General features: G+C 41.7%; 1 protein-coding gene across 12 annotated transcripts in view; it reads right to left on the minus strand.

The window, feature by feature from the left end:
• Positions 1 to 18,273, minus strand: part of AUTS2 (activator of transcription and developmental regulator AUTS2) — a 626,497-nt gene that overhangs the window by 36,344 nt on the left and 571,880 nt on the right. For all 12 annotated transcript variants that reach the window (XM_072978428.2, XM_072978425.2, XM_072978430.2 and 9 more), the window contains one exon: positions 16,052 to 16,100. In XM_072978428.2, coding sequence (XP_072834529.2) covers positions 16,052 to 16,100 — 49 coding nt within the window. The remainder of the gene's footprint in view (positions 1 to 16,051; positions 16,101 to 18,273) is intronic.

Here is an 18,273-nt window from a genome sequence, read left to right on the forward strand (position 1 = left end):
CACTTCTTGCGTGTATAAACAAGCTGTGTCATTAAATCAAGAAGTGGTACTTCAACAAGCTAAACAAAATACAGACACTGATATGAATACAAGGGGGGAAAGACCACACATTAAACAAAAAGAATTTAAAAAAGGCATTAAATATTTAGTGTTTGTACAGTATATTTTTATTCTCTAAAACAACTTCCTATAATAAAGAAGGGGAGAAAGCAAATAGGTATTTTTTTAAATGGGTTAAACTGTGATGGTTAAGAAGCTCAAAGCAATGATATTCCTTATTAATCATCACAGCTCTCAATTACCTGTGACACATAAGATCAGAGGAAGAAAGGAGAGGTAAGACATACTGTATTCTGATAAGAAAAAAAAGAGATCCCTCAAAATATATTAAATATATGGCAGGACCTCATGATTACTGCTGCACGAGCGTGCAGCAACACATATTATGTGACAGCAGAATTCAGCATTCCGTAAGGCAACTCAACGACTAGCGGGGAAACCAAACAAAAATTTGGAATTTATGTGTAGTGCATGTATATTTAAACTCTCATTTTGAAAAGCCAGGAAACTAAATTCTCAGGGTAATGAGCCGATATTGCTGCACTATATTGTGCTCGTGTTGCCAGCAGGAAAAAGGATGCCAAGCTTGTCTTCGCGAAGGGCAGCCTGAATGCTGACAACACCCATGGCAGCAATCAAGATGGTCCACAGGAGGGGTCGTCAACCCCTGGTCTGCGGCCCAGTGCCGGTCCATGGGCTTGCCGGAACTGGGCCATGGATATAGATCTCCCCCTCGCATGTGTAGCGGGCGTGTCGTACTCGTGCGCATGTGTGCAAGTGCAGCACCCCCCTGCATGAGCATGACACACCCACTGCAGGTGCGACACCCCCCACAAGCGTGACACGCCCCCCGCACATGGAGCTTGAGCCGGTCCACGGCCCCAAAACAGTTGGGGACCGCTGATCTACAGGACCCTCTTCTGCTCACTATCACTCACACGTGCTGAAAATCATCCATGACAATGGCTTTGTTTTGTGTGAGATATGATTAACTGATTTTTTAAAAAAGGAGTCTGCTTCTGGGATTTTCACAGGCGTGGTGTCACCTTGTGCCTGGGTGTGGAATTGGGCAGAACTGTCATAACTACAAAAGCCAAAACAGCACACATTTTGCATTGGCAGACCAGGTCTCTGGGATACGTGATCATGTTGTGTGTTGTATTAAACACGGTGTTTCTGTCTCTCCCCCACGCACCCCCATGCTCTTCTGGTTTCCTCACTTTGTATTTTAATTGTTTTTTAAATTTTTAACTTATGCTTTTAATTCTGCTCTTTTTAATATTGTGAGCCACCTCGGGTCCCCCTATTGGGAGAAAGGCAGCTTATAAATAAAACAAATAAACAAAGGGAAGAGTCACACCATATGTAAAAAAATACACATTCCTGCACAGAAATACAGGAGGATGAGCTTGGTCATCAAGACCATTTGGATAAACATAATTGGGGCAACAACAAAAAAAGGAATATGACAGTTGAAATTATGAACAAGCCAAATGATTCAGGCAAATTCTGCCAGACATGGCCCTTCCAAGAAATTTCTGGCTTGTGTGTCTGATAAGGACACTTCCTTCCTTCCTTCCTTCCTTCCTTCCTTCCTTCCTTCCTTCCTTCCTTCCTTCCTTCCTTCCTTCCTTCCTTCCTTCCTTCCTTCCTTCCTTCCTTCCTTCCTTCCTTCCTTCCTTCCTTCCTTCCTTCCTTCCTTCCTTCCTCCCTCCCTCCCTCCTTCCTTCCTTCCTTCCTTCCTTCCTTCCTTCCTTCCTTCCTTCCTTCCTTCCTTCCTTCCTTCCTTCCTTCCTCCCCCCTCCCTCCCTCCCTCCTTCTTTCCTTCCTTCCTTCCTTCCTTCCTTCCTTCCTTCCTTCCTTCCTTCCTTCCTTCCTCCCTTCCTTCCCTCCTTCTCTGCACTGCAGACTGTAATATGCAATGCTGCTCAGTTATGGTGAATCTATGTTGAAGATGTGGCTCACCCCACCCTAAAGCGAATGTGATTAACGGTTCAGAATCACACAGTCTGAGGTCATGGTGATCTACTGATTGCAAATCTCTTAAGTTTCTCCTCCTAGCTTTTCAGGTGCCAATTGGCCTCCAGTTCATTTTTATCATCACAGCCTTTCACTGAGTACAGGTACTGTATTTCAGGCTCTGTATCAGCTTAGCAGTCTAATCCTTCCAGGTTTCATAAAGACAAGATCAGCCTTCCTTTTAAAAACCCACTTGTTCCTCCAACAGACAATACAGCAAGCAAAAGCTCTTAATCTCATAGACAAGATGGATGGCGTTTGGAACTCCTCCCCTAGGAAGCAGAAGGAACAAGCCCAAGTCCGAGGAGTAGAGTTAAGGCACAGAGGCTGTCACATAATCCAGCCTTTCCCAACATGGGACGCACAACACAGCCTTTCCCAACATGGGAGTTTTTCTAGTTCCCATTATCTGTGGCAGTGTTACAGACTGATGAAAGGAATTAAACACTTGGCGACCATATGTTGGGAACAGCTAAGGACATGAAGAACATCTGCAAACCTTCCCAGGTAGGTGCCCAAAATGTACTGAGACAGCCTGCTGAAAAACTGCCTCTACAAGAGTCCTCATTTCCAACACCAGAACAAGGCAGAGAAGACCTGTCGGTGCCACTGAGCTGCCCCAAATTTATACAAAACAGCTCTACACCGAAATATGGTCTTAAATTCTTTTATGAAGCAAAGCACACATAAATGGGAACATTCCTTGTCTAACTTGTTCAGACAAGAAGGGAAAGGAGAGAGAATCAAGGATTTATATGCTTTTATACGTATGAAGTTCATACCAAAGCACATCCTTCTGTTTACATCACTGCTAGGCAGCCAGCTGTTATGTGCTGTCAAGTCACTCCCAACTTATGGCGAACCTAATAAGGCTTTCAAAGTATGTTAATGTTTAAGGCATTTTTTTAATTGTCGGAATCAATGTTTCCTAAGTCCTAGGATAACACTCTATCCACTACACTGGATGGGCTCTTTTCCATGCCTTCTGTTCCCTTCCTCTTATTGCACAACTATTCAACAAACTGTGTTAACAGAGACTGAAGATGTGTCAGGTTTTGCATCAGCCTCAGGAAATGGAACACAGCACAAGCCCTAATGACAGAAACTGAAAAAGGTCAAACAGGGTGACTGGTCACAGCTGTGTTAGAGAATACTCTGAATGGAATCTGGCTGGTAGCGTTGGATGAGCACAAAATAAAATCTTTGTGTATAGAAACTGCCGGCTGTCAAAAAGAAGGAAGCCTTGTCAGGCTTTCTATCCTGGATCACAGACCAAAGCGTCTGTTTCTTTTCTCTACTGGGACCAGACAGGAATGTTTATTTAACTTGGTTCGGGCTGCAAATTTTTTCACTGGTACTGTACCCACCAAACGTCTTCTCAGTCTGAATTCCATTCAGTCAGTTACGACTCCAATTAACTAACAATTATTTAACATTAACAGTAATTACAGACCAGTTAAGCACCTACAGATGTCAACCGTTAGCTTTTGTACCTAATCACTCAATGAAATGGAGAAAGTTCAACAAACATCAATTAGCAGAGCAATTAGGGTGAATTAGAAAAGTACATGTTATCACGTGTGAGCTGATTCAATTTATTTTGGTTTCGCAGTAAAAAAAAAAGGCACACACACGCTGACAATTCTCTCTACAGTGGTGTGATAAGATAAAGGCACCCTGTTAACACAAGGGCAACTTTTAAAAAAAATCTTGTTGTCTTCCAGGTAGAAACAAAGCAAAATAAAAGGTACAGGGAAAACATTTCCAGTTCATGGAACAAACTGGTTCCCAGAAACTGGGAGCAACGTGTCAATGTAGGTCCATGAATGCTGATACTCTCCAGCATGCATCATCCTACCGTCACTATAATCACTGCACTTACACTAAAGATTTTTTTAAAAATTGTAGTATCAGGAAAGAAATTACACGGGTATACACATCATGTGTTACTTCCGGGGAGAGGGGCAGAAGCTAAAACAAAGACATTTTCACAATTAATATGATCAATAGGAACGAAGCCACTCTCTTGGTTGGTTCAACATGTAACATGTTCTGGTTATTTGTAACTTGTTTTTAAACAAATGGAGTCAGGGGTCTTTCAACTTTTATGCCATTCTCACATCAAGCCAAAGTTGTTGATTGTTTAAAAAAAAAGAAGTAAAAGAAAAAAAGGGACAAGGAGCATAAGAAGTAACACACCGTGTTCAACACTGCAATGAGTGGGGGGGGGTAAGTAAATTCTAATGAGCAACAGGAATTAATTACTTTTAAAAAGAAATCTTCCAAGCTTTGCTCCTAAAGCCAAGGTTCCACACCATCACCCCAAAGCTTACACATTGCCAAGAGGATTCTGTGGCCCCCACGGGCAAAGCACAAGTTCAGCGGCCGGGCAGATTTCCGTGTGTCGCGTTCACACCTGTCCCTTGGTTGTTCCACCAAACAAAGACACAAACTAGGTGTTGTGTCGCTGCCACCAGTTGATTACATCAACATGGTTTACTATTATCGATAGAGGTCCAGGCAATGTGTCATTTTAAAAAGAACTCAACAGACGTTGTTTATTATTACAGATGAAGATACAATCAATGTCGTCAACTCTTAACAAAACATCTGACTTCATCCACTCTCAACCGCCAGCCCTCCTTCTCCTCTCCTCCAAACTCCAAAACCTCCTCTCTCTCCCCCTCCTGCCGAGACTCTTATATCTGGTGACTCCGCCTCTCCAGCATTCTCATTGGAACATGCCAGTCGCTTATTAATATTCATGACCTGGGCGGACATGACATGGGCTGAAAAGAAGCAACATCATGTTTTGAAAGCCACCTACGGCTACAGTGGTCAAAGCCCTCCTGGCAGGCTTCCCCAACATGTACACATAGCAGTGCATATACAATGAGCAACCCACCGTGCTGTGTTGCGCCACACTAATGCGGGAGGCATCTGCCCCTTTTGGGGGGAGGCCGCAGGCCCGGCACCACCTTTGAACAAGCAGCAGGAAGAGGAGAACACATAGGGGGCAGCGACAGCAGCAACACACCCGCACAATGAAAATGAACATTAATGCTACAGAGGCCCACTTTATGTCTTGAATCTTGGGCTCCAAGGATTCTCTGGAGCTGAAGCATTATGTCCCGATGCCATGGCACCATGCCATTTCCCCCTTCCCAGACTACTTTGGCCCTGAGCATCCCTCCAATCAGGTGCCATAACTCTGAAGCAGGAGCTCTCCAGAGCAGCCTGAAAATGGTCGTCGGGAAAAAGTAACTTTTCTATCTCCAGCAGCTGAAGCAATTGCCATCCCGGGGCCTCTGGGCAGGGCTGGCCGACTAAACAAAAGAACCTCGACACATCTTTGGGGAAGAAACAAAATCATGCTTCACCCGCCGTACAAATGTGGAAGCGTCAGAAGAAGACTGCGAACCTTACAGCACTAGCTCCTTGGGAGGCCCTCATGGTGGACGGTATTATTTGGCGTGTGTGGCCGAGAAGAGGAAAACGTAGCTCTCCTACAGACTCCCATAGAGGCATCACCATTCCAACTGGCCGCTCTCTGTATCCCCCCCGCTTCTAAAGATACTTCCTTCTACATCCATGGAGGGCAATTGCTTCTCATGAGAATTTCTGTGTTGGGGATTCAAGTTATATCACCAACATCATAGCCCCACTGCATAACTCTGTAAAACGATGTTGAACACAGAATTCAAAGTTCTTCGCTAACTATACATCCCAAGATTCTAGAGGGTGGAGCCATGGCTGTTAAAAGGGTATCAAACCACTGTAATTGTCTAGTATACATATAAGACTTCTAATCTAGTCTCTGATTTCCAGTGTGCTGACAAAGATATTTCCAGTCTATTCAATTTCTCACCTGTGGTACTGTGAGCCTTTACTTGCTTCTTAGTGCCCCCCACCCCGAAATGTAACCCAGTGTACAAGACCCTGGATAAAAATGCAATGTCGCTGCAATTAGATTAAAAATCAGTGGGATTTATATTAGCGTGGACTAGTGCATCTTCTTTGTTCAAACAATCTACCACAATTGGGATTAAAACTACACAAACTAAGTGAAGTTGAATGCTGTTGGATGTTAGCACAAAATTCAGTACTGGGCACAGAATTTGGGACCATAAATACAAGACTTTTCTTGTTCTCTTGGCTACAATGTTTCATGAGAGATTATGTTGTAAGGATATATCAGGATATCCATTGGCTAAAACAGTGGTCCCCAACCTTGGGCCTCCAGATGTTCTTGGACTACAATTCCCAGAAGCCTTCACCACCACTTCTGCTGGCCAGGATTCCTGGGAGTTGAAGTCCAAGAACATCTGGAGGCCCAAGGTTGGGGACCACTGGGCTAAGACTTCATTATTGTCCATATGAACAATTACTTTATAGCTAGTCACACTATTTGACCATCTAGGCTGTTATTATCTCCTCCAACTGGTGTTATGTCAGGCAAAGGACTCCTAGTATACGATTTTCCAAGAGAAGATTGACAGGTACAGATGGGCACAAGGCACTTTATGCCAAAATGTCCTAAGTCGTCAGCATTTGCGTCCCTCATTCCCCTCACCGGCACCCCCACTCAGCAGCTGGTGCACCTCATTCCCTCCCCGTCGCATGATCTTCCAGTCCTGGCAAGAGCATGGACTTCCTTTCTCTGCCTCCTCCAGCAGCTGCCCACTCAAATGAGGACTTCCCTTCTCTGCCTCCTCCAGCAGCTGCCCACTCAAATGAGGACTTCCCTTCGCTGCCTCCTCCAGCAGCTGCCCACTCAGACAAGGAGGCAGGACAGGGATTCCTGCAGCGATGGCTGCGAGTGGCCAGCTGATGGAGGAGGCAGAGAAGAGAAGTCTGTGCTCTTGTCAGGACTGGAAGATCGTGCAACAAGGAGAGAATGAATAGCACGTGCCAGCTGGTGAGTGGGGGTGCTGGTGAAGGGGTGGGAAGCGAATCCACCCCTTCATCACCAAGGACAACACGGCACTAAGTGTTTCACACCCATCTCTATTGACAGGGACTCAATCTCAGATCTCTGGGAAAGCAAGTCATTCAGAGAAAGGCATTTAGCATAGTACTCATTCTGCGGAACACTTGCCTTTCTAAAATTCCAATAACTATGCTCTTTGCTTTAGAATGACAATGTTAGTTACTATCTCTCTGTCACTTTGTGTAGACAAAGTCAAGTACTTATCTCTCTCTCGCTCTGAAAGTACACACTTTCAGACAGTGTAAATGAGTGAAGAATTACTAGAAGTGGATACAGTCTGGACAAGGAGATTAAGAAAAGTGTGCAATGTGAAAACTGTATTAAGCTCATAGTAGGTAAGAGTGCACTTTTGTGGGACGGTGGGATTATATGATTAAACTGAGTCCTTCTGAGTAGCGATTTAAACAGAATCCAGCCTGCCCACTTATGGACTGTTAAGAGCACAACTACGTGGTCAAACACCACGGGATTTGCTCCGCTTATAAAATTGGTGAATTTGAAGTATTTTTTAACTGACTGCATGACACAAAGGCTGTTTCAAAATCAGTCCAGCCCTTTTGGCTTCCAAAATGGCTTTTTTTTTCTTCTGTCGCACGGGGTGGTGGTGGTCTTTTTCAAGCTGGAATTACTCAAATGGGCTTTCTCCTGTGCATTTAGTTGTGATACAGTCTTGTAAAGATGGGGGGGGGGCATGTCTGGTGGAGATGTTCTGATGATTTAGGCAGCTGGTACATGATGTTCAGGCCCGGGAGGACATGGCAAAGCACTTTGATTTTAATGTGGGGGGATCAGGGGCCAGTCCTGAATCCTGTCAAATACTTTAAGCTTCAGATTGTGTGAAAAGGCACATTTGTTGTGAAGTAAAAACTTTGTGCTGTTAATATTTCATTGACAGGTCTCAAAGTGGTCCGGCCTTTGCTGATTCTTTTATGGTTGCTGTGAAATCCTACCAGGGTAACTATAAGTCAGTTCCAACCTGATAGCACATAACAACAACTGTATCACCTCATACACCTTCTTGGCTTTAAAAAGCTTCTGGGGAGGCTATTCTCTTGGTTCCACCACTTCCCCAAGCTTGTTTGGTGAATACACAAGGCAGGGCCTTCTCGGTGGTGGCTCCCAAATTTTGGAATGTGCTGTCCCAAGAAGCCAGGTTGGCCCCTCCCTCTTGTTCTTCTGTAATCAGGCAAATATTTTTCTTTTCAGGCAGACTTTTAAGCAACAAGTGGAGGTCTAGGAAATACTGTATTTATGGCACGTTGATATTTTTAGATGTTTTAAAAATGTTTTTAAAATGTATTTTTAATCTTAGTTTTTAATAGATTAATGTTTGATTGATTTTTAAAATAATTTTTATATACTATATTAAGCCTGCTGCACTGTTTAGTTTTAATGGTTGTGAGTTGCCTTGGGTCCCTTATGGGGTGAAAGGTGGCATATAAATAATATTAACAAGGGAAAGGTTATAGGCCAGCAGAAAAATCAGCATATTTTTGGAGAGGAATGGGGCAAAAAGGGGTACAAACGGATGTTATCGGTCCCAAGGGTGAAGGTTGCACCATTGGGAAAATGTTTCTTGTGTGTTGTGTGTAGTCACTGCTGAGTTTGTATTTTAGTTTTGTGTCTGTTGTTTGTAGTATTTCTATTGTTGTTCTCAATTTTATTACATTGCTTTTATGCTATTTTTATTGTTAGCCGCCCAGAGTAGACTTGGGTGTAAATGGTCAGCGTATAAATTTAATAAATAAATAAATAAATAAACAAACAAACAAATATCTAGTTGTTTCCAAACTCTGCAAGAGTTTATGTCTGTTATATGGAAGTTCCCATACTGCATGAAAATTAATGCATCTTGATAACAGCTGGCTAACTCACTAAGGCTGAAGGATTCATACTCTGTTTCCCCGAAAGTAAGACCTAACCTGAAAACAAGCCCTAGTATAATTTTTCAGGATGCTCGTAATATAAGCCCTACCCCCCAAAATAAGCCCTAGTTAAGCGAAACCCCGCCCTCCGCCCTTGTGCAGCAACCAGAAGAAGATGACATAACTGTATTTGATTAAATGTAGATTGTTATACATGAAAAAAAATTAAAACATCCCCTGAAAATAAGCCCTAATGCATTTTCTGGAGCAAAAATGAATATAAGACCCTGCCTTATTTTTGGGGAAACAAGGTAAGGATATATAAAGTTCATCTGAATCTTTTAAAAACAAATCTGAATGTTAGAAATCCCTAACATAACCAAAAAGATCTCTAATCAAAGAGAATAACTTAAAGCCCAGATCACACAAACTGGAAACTTAATCCAGTGGAGGATAGAGCTGTACGTACTTGAAAAGTGTGTTCCCTACTTATTTATTTAAAATGTCTGAGCTTTGCACTTAATTGTCTGAAATGCTGAGAAGTGGTTGCTTCAGTTAGGAAAACATTACCCTTGGATTCGATCACACCACAGAAAGCTATACTACGTGATCTGGAGCAAAATCTAGAACTATGTCACACATGTGACAAAGTAACTCATCTCTAGGTAAGCGAAGTTCAAAGTCTAAAATCAGCTCATATTCTACATTTGAATTCCTGGCCACATACCACCCACTTACTCCTGTTTTGCACCATGACATATTATTATAATTACTCTGCAGCCACAGAAGAACATGGGATGAGTCAGACTCTCAATCTACCAGCCTAGTATTCTGAACTCTTGACAGGCAGCAGTTCCAGAACTTCAGACAGGACATTTTTTTTCCTAGCCTTATGCAGTAATCCCTGGGACACACTGGTGATCTCCCGTCCAAGCTGCAACCACACTCTAACCCTGCTTAGCTTCCATAATCAGACCAGATCACCTACGTCCAAGGCGAAATCGTGAAACATCAGAATAATAGCATAGTGAGGCTTTCCCAAAGATAGATAAGAACCCCAGTGAGGTACAACAGAGTCATTATCTTCACTGTTATTGCTGCTAATAAGAACAAGCACTATGTTGGCACCATTTCACTAGTAACTGCTAATTAACTTTGGAAGAGCGTATGATTTACTAGGATTATCAAGTGTCACTGAGTCAATTCTGACTTAGGGTGTCCCTTTCCAGGGTTTTTAGATATATTCAGCAGTGGCTTATCATATCTTTTTTCTGGGGATGCTCCGGGTCTGTGGAGCTTGCTCAAGGCTACACAGGTTGGCTCTTCTCACAGAAGACGCAACGGGAATTGAACTCCCAACCTCACACTCTGCAGGCAAATGCCTGACTCACTGAGCTATCCAGCCATTTGACTTCCTACTACTATTTTTTTTATTTCCAAGGCTAGCAGAGTTAATCGGTCAAAACAAAAATTACAAAGTCAAGACACACGAATAGTGTCCCTTATAGCAGCGGTCCCCAACTTTTGGGGGGCCACGGACCGGCTGGGTGGAGTGAGCTCCATGCACGGAGGGAGGGGCACCCCTGCGCTTGCGCGGAGGGCGTGTCACGCCTGCGGGGGCGCCCCCGCCCGAGTGTGACACGCCCGCCGCAGGTGCGTGTGTGCAGTGGAGATCCGCATCCATGGCCCAGTTCTTGCAAGCCAACGGACCAGCACCGGTCCACGGACCAGGGGTTGACGACCCCTGCCTTATAGGACTTCCAAGTTAAGTGAATAAGGAGTGATTTCATTGGTGTCACTCCCTACACCCATGAGTTTCTATGGCCAAATGGGGCTTTGAATTCAGATCTCCCAAATCCTAGCCCATCACTCAGCCCTCTACACCATATTGGGTAAGAAAACATCTAGTGGTAACTTAAAGACTAACAAAGACTTTTATTTGGCATATGTTTTTGTGGATGAATTATGTTCATTATCTTCATTACTATTATCTTCATTTATTGCAGTAGGAGAAAGAAGAGAAGTAGAAGGAAGTCCTTATACTGTACCCGTATTTTATATTTATATGCTTAAAACTAGAGAGCATCTGCTGCAGAAAACCTTCTTCAGGTTTGCTTTCTCTCCTTTTTCTTTTTAAAGCCATTCTCTTTCCTAAATAATCCTCAGAACATAAACTAACAAGCGAGGCAGCTTTTTGAACTACCTGGATTTACACTGATTCTTCTGTGGCAATTCAGGGTTTCCAAGAAGAATTAGCATACCCTCCAAAGACGGGGAAAACTCTGGAGGGCAAGAAGAAAAAGCCGCTATTTGGATGGAAATCAGGGGCAAAGACATAATCCACCTTCAACTGAAAAGCTGGTTTGCGGACAGCTACCCAAGGGGGAAAAAAAGGATGAAAGGCTTCTGTTGACTTTAGACCACACAAAGGAATCCTTAGGCCTTTAATGGGAAAGAAACCTTTGGCTTCTTTTATGCAACATGAGATCCCTTTATGACCAGACAGATGCCACAAATTAAACTAAGAAAGTAAACAAAACAAGAATGTTGGGAATTGTGTTTCAGTAAAGATAAGAAAGGGAGGAAGGAGAGAAAGAAAGGGAAACAAAGAGAAGGGGCCCTGTCTCATCCATCACAGTCCATCATCCAACATTCCCCACTCCTCAACCTCAGAGGGACGGACAGAAATTTATTTCCATCAGTCTCCAGACACTGCAACTAATATAGAAACATATAACTATTAGAGAACACCTGATTGAAAGGGTATAACAAATTAAGATGTTCAGGCACTGTAATTAATGGCATTGCTATAGCAGCGACCAAATATTTTACAGACTTCCAATTGTTCCAGTACAGCTTCCCAAGCATAAACTGAAATGTCGGAAGCATGGATCACAACAAATAGCAAAAATATTTCTAGTTTTCTGAAAAATAGCTATTTTTCGAGAAATATATGTTAAAAAAAGTAATGTCAGCGAGATTCCATATATAAAGTTTTTTAAAATTGTAATGAATATTTTTGTGGGGGATTTTCTAACTGAAAAGAGAACTCCGATGCAGTGAGATTTAGGTTAGCTAAGGATTAGTTAAGGTTTCTCGTACAATCCCTGTACAGTATTTCCTGTTCCACAAGTGTTTAAACCAGAACACATCATTTCTGCTTCTCTGTATCATGATTCGAGGGAAACAGTGTAGATCATTTATGGTTTCAATACATTACACTGATTAAGACAAATGGCAAAAAGAAATAAATTCTTTGGAACTTGTTTTGGTACAGATCATGTGGCTGGAACTTGGGGTCACGAGACAAAATACTGGAGTAGACCCGCCGGATAATGGTTACTACCATCAGTACCACCAAAAAATACAAAATACTGGAGTAGACCCAACGAGTAATGGTTACTAGCATCAGTACCACCAACCTAAGTGTTTGTTTGCTCTGATTTTATGGATCTTAAGAGTAATTAGGATCAGCAATTGAACACTGGCTATGGTTTACAAGCGAGCAAGTGCAAAAGCCATAGAATGGCAACATTATAGATCCAGTTCTGCATGGATCTGGCAATACAATTTGAATTGGGGAACTACAGTATGCCAACCTACTGCAGCAGAGCTAAAGCAGGAGTCTTCCACTAAGCTCAGCATTTTGTAAATGATGAGATTAGCAACATGAAGCTTGCAGAGACATTAACGCATACACCTCCCCCTAGCCATTCACACTGCTCCATCAGTTTTTGGAACTGAACAAGTCACTTGCATAGGTCAAAGCCAAGAAATCCTTTCTATTATGCACTTGTAGTTTCAAAGAAGAGGGGAATCCCTCAGTTGAGAACTTCAAAAGAATGCTAGTACATAAATATTGGACTTAGGGCTCCGTTATGCAATTAAAAACAGATCAAAATCAATATATATCAGAGTCATTTCAGAAGAGAATTAGAGGCCTAGTGAGTGGATGTTACGGCCACTGCATCTTTTTCTACGCCTACAGAGATCCTGAGGAGAGGATCTATCAGATAGGACTCATGGATCTTCCACAACACTAGAAAGCGAGCCACTCCTACAAATGTATTATTTTCTCTTAATAAACAATGAGCCGATATTGGTAGATCTTCCCTGTGATCTTTAGTGGCTTGGCAAGGATTTCTGGCTCTTAATTGTTTTAGCAATATTGGCAACAAAAAGGCATGGTGCTCCTGGCTCCGTGTGGTAGAAATTTGAATGGTGTCTCCATCATCTGAGCTACGTTCAGAGAGTTTCATCATCACATCTTGGGTCCCTTGGTGACAAAACGGCCATAACAACTAAGTATACAATAACAGTGCCGAATAATGGCACTTCCCAACACCAGAGGGAATATCCACACCAATGGAGTCATGGATCTTTCAGAGATGTAGTCTCAGAATAATCACAAAATCAAAAGGGGAAAATCGCCAAGTGGGGTAGGAGGCAGAAGAGTAAAAAAGGCAAAAATAACAGCACTTTAAAAATCAACATAAATGATTTTGTTATTCTTTAGTTTGCCTTTTCCCCTCTTTTTCCCGTTTCTCTCCCTCTCTTGCCTTTTTATTTTGCCAACAAGATACTCATGTTTATTTTTTAAAAAAAACATTTAAGTTCTTGTTCAAAAGGGTCACTTCCCAAGCATCTGGATCTCTCGCCTGAGTTCTGCAACTCAAAAAACACACCCCTCCTTCACTACACATATCCTAAGCCTCTCTCATCCCATGCTTATTTTGGGACCTGTATCTGTAATTATCCACAATTTCCAACTATTAAGGCCAACTAAATTTTGCAGCCCAATCTTCAAGCACATGTTAAATAACACCTTTTAAAAAATAACAGCTTTTAGCTCTGTGCGAGAAACAGAGAAAGGAGCGAACAAACAACATTGTTGAAAAGGAAACCAAAACTTAATCCGCAAAGTTAATAACAATAATTGTAACAAATGTATTCAGCAAGCTGCACAGGAACAATTACAAGGTACAGATGTATGCATGAAAGGTCAAATTATCCCAAGTTCTTTCAAAAGAATAGAAATCTGGATTACTAGAACATGAACAGACCCGCTTTGTACTGAATCAGTTCACAATGTTATGCAACCCAGTCTTGACTCAAGACACCACCTGATTTCCAATTGTTTTAACATAAAATCCCAACTGATGTTGTCGAAGGCCTTTGACACAAGACGTCACTTGGATGAGATTGAAGATCTATTTAGATCTGCATCTTGTTTGTCTTTCATTTACCGACAAACAGACCATTGGTAGGGAATGACAGCAAGGAGAGAGCTTGGTGGAAGAAACAAAATGGCGGCCAGACATCCAACACAATTAATGTTGTGCTACTTCCAACCCCCCCCCCCAAAAAAAAACCACCAATAGCTCTTAGAGAGAAAAACAATAAAGCTATGCTACAACTTCTACTAACATTGGTTTTTACCTTGAAGAAACTGCTGGGAAAAAAAACTGGTGAAAGCCACACAGACCCTGTTTTCAGTTCCCATATAGAAGGCTGACCATTTCACAAGATCATGTATGTGCAGCTATAGAGCAAAAAGCAAATAGTCATGATGGCTCTACAGTATATAAATCATTACAAGGAAGTCAGATAAACATTTCTAATGAACATTTTTTTTTCAAGACAGTCATTTTCTATTTATATTTTTATTGTGTTTTAAAACTGTTTTAAGCAGAGCTATCTTAATGTACTGCTACAATGCAAGTAGGCAAGAGGCAGTGGAAGACAGGAGGGCCTGGCCTGCTCTGGCCCATAGGGTCACGAAGAGTCGGACACAACTTAACGACTATGAAAGTTGTGATCACAGGCATATAAATGCAGACACCTGCTGGGAAGGAGTTAATGAAATACCCATCTCTGGGAAGACAGGGAGGCAGCATATAAATATAAATAAAATAAACCATTCATATTTTCATCCATGTTGCCAGATATAGTTCTGTTTACTTTGGAGGAGTAACCTGTACAAGCTGAGCAACAACAGTTAAGGTAAAGGTAAAGGTTCCCCTTGACAATTTTTGTCTAGTCGTGTTCGACTCTAGGGGGCGGTGCTCATCCCCGTTTCCAAGCCATAGAGCCAGCGTTTTTGTTCGAAGACAATCTTCCGTGGTCACATGGCCAGTGCGACTTAGACACAGAACGCTGTTACCTTCCCACCGAGGTGGTCCCTATTGATCTACTTGCATTTGCATGCTTTCGAACCGCTAGGTTGGCGGGAGCTGAGACAACCGACGGGCGCTCACTCCGTCGCGTGGATTCGATCTTATGACTGCTGGTCTTCTGACCCTGCAGCACAGGCTTCTGTGGTTTAGCCCGCAGCGCCACCACGTCCCTGCTCTGTAAATCCATTGCAACAGTAATTGCTTACTGTTAAGTTTCACAAGAAAGCCATATGGGAGAATATACACAGTATTATCCGGCCATTCTTTGCTCGAGGAACTGGGGATGATGTCCAACCAACAACAACCTGAGCTGTAATTTGAAAACCACACCTGCTGTGCAGCCTGTACTTTTTTCCAACTCACCTCTTTAAAAAACCAAGCCTGGACCAACCATTTGCCACGAATTTTTGAGACTTTAATTTCTCTGCATTATCAACAGGACACCAGTACATGTTGGAGGAATAGGACGTCAATCCACAAAACCCCGCAGCTTGTCTGATTATTTTTTAGGGGGTCTAACAAAGGTATCACCTGATCCTGCACTGCACTGTATAAATCAACCCCATCAGAAATTTCAAAAGCTAGCACAAAATGTGCTCAGAATGGTGGTTTTTTGAGAAAATCTACTACAATGTTGTTGTTGTTCGATTCAGAGTCAGTTAAATTAGGCCTACAATCCACGTCTCATTTACGGACTCTGATAGCATTCCTATATTGTTTTGAACAACACGATTATAAACATAGTGTTTTTGACAATGATATTGGCCAGAATACTACTATCATCACAGCGAAGAAAACCACTTACAAAGAAGGCAGTTTCTAGGCATGAAAACCTCGTATTAAATTTCCAGTGGCAAACATTAAGGATACATACTGTACATCACAAGTTTTGATGGAAGGATAAGGCTGAGTAAAATGAGATTTGGAAGTAAAACGCATACCTTTGTCGGCAACAGTGCTGAACAGCTTTTCAGAACTTGCATCAGATGCCTACAAAATGAAAGGAAAGACGTATTAGATAGCTAGGTGCAATGAGGAAAACTGCAAGGAAAAATATTTCGTATGTCTGCGTGTAGTGCATTTTGGAATACAGGGCCCCAAAAGCTGAGACTTCAGATCAGATGCAAAACAAAATACAGGGGGAGACACGGAAATCGAAGAAACAGAAAGTTAACATAAATGCCCTGAAGATGGTGCTGTTCCACTATCTTTGAACATTGTGCCATGCCAGCGCTTGGATTTTTTTTTTTTCATTTCTAGAAGCAACAGAAGTGTGCATTTGTGTGGCTCTGTACACACGGAGGTGTACACACATGCAACGGCATCCATGTAACTGAGTATGTGGACGTTCTACAAACTAACTCCAAATGCTAGCCATATTAAAGTAGATCCACCGAAGGGTAAATCAATACTTATGTAAATTCAGTAGATTTCATTGGTCTTTTCTAGCTGAAAGTAGCTATTTATTATATTATATTATATTATATTATATTATATTATATTATATTATATTATATTATATTATATTATATTATATTATATTATATTATATTATATCCCACCCATCTATATTATATTATATTTATATCCCACCCATGGCGTACATCGTACAAAAATAAACAATTAAAATAATATCAGTGGAAAAACAAGAAGACAGATCAAATGGTGCCCGGGGGGGGGGGGAAGGCCTGCCTGAATAGCCAGGTTTTAAATTGGCTTTTAAAAATACCCAGCAAAGGGGGTACTGGATTCATACCTAAAAGATGATAACCCAAGAGAAATATGGTACTAATTCATTTGTAACTCTTTTTTTTTTTAATCCAGGCAGAATGTACCTATGGAATTATCTGTTTACAGTATGACCCTGTGAAGTTTGTTAGGCCAGAAACACATGAACCAGTTCACAAATGAAAGCGAACTTCATGTGAGGGTTTCCAATCTAACATTATCTCCTTCTCATAAACACACAGATCTTCAGGAATTCACGCAGAACTCGTGTTTTTCCTTCTAAGGCACCTCAAAACATACCAATTAATTAAATCTGGAGCTTTTAAGGGTCTCTTTAATTCATATGTATGTGAATTTGTTACTCCTTGATGTTTATCATACCAAGCTAAAGATGGCTGCTACTGTCTCATATTAGATGGGACTGGGATAAACAAGCAGAAAGAATGCACTTTTCTCTCAGTGGTATTTGCTGTTATGTGGAATCAAGTCAAAACCAACTTAAAGCAACTCTGATGGGCTTTCAGGGTAAATGTGGTGCTCGTTTCATTTCCCCAATGAATTTCTCTGGCCAGGTGGGGAACCGAACCCTGGTCTTCAGTCCTAGTCCATCACTCTATACACTACATCACACCACAGATGTATTATTAGATTTAAAAAAAACAAACAAACGCCTATACTCTTAACCTTGTGTGTTTCTTAATGATGACACTACTGCAAAACAAAACATGGAATGTAGGAATCAAGATGCAATCTAGAGATTTGTTTACGATTTATTTGTTGAGTCACTGTCTCAATGGGTCTATTCTAGCTGTGATTAGCAATTGGATTGAGGCCACTGATGCTTAGATTCTTGCACCTTTTTTGAACACTACTGAGGTCCTTTTATTACTGATCACAACAGCAGGCAATGACATGCAAGGACCTTCTCCTTTTACTGTTCCAGTAATACAGTGAAGGACTGCATCAGAAATACATCACAAGCTTAGAAGCCATGATTTCTTTTCAGTTGAGTAGTGAACTATGACCACAAACAGGTTTTTCCCATCAGTTTGTCAGGGCCGGGATTTTACTTCCAGTTATGTAGGCTACAGTTCTTCTTCTCCCCCCCCCCAAGAAACAGGCCTATAGCCTGGATCTGCCAAGCATGTATTCTAGTATACCCATACAAGCCATGCAATGCCATCCCTTATAAAGCTCAGATTTAATAGCATCCTCATTCTCTGCATGTGTTTTGCTCTATATCAGAAATAATAAATATGGCTGTGGCCAAAATCATCATATGAAATTGCTTGCACAAGTTAAAAAAAAAAGTCTTGGCACAAAAATCCAAGCTAGCTCTCAAGGAAAAAAAGCAGTTGTATACACTGTATGCAATTAATCAGCACACAGACTTCCGAAGTGTGCCTTCCAGCTATGATATAAAAATATGTTAACA

The sequence above is a fragment of the Pogona vitticeps genome, chromosome 7, assembly GCF_051106095.1.
Source record: "Pogona vitticeps strain Pit_001003342236 chromosome 7, PviZW2.1, whole genome shotgun sequence".
NCBI classification, from domain to species: Eukaryota; Metazoa; Chordata; class Lepidosauria; order Squamata; family Agamidae; genus Pogona; species Pogona vitticeps.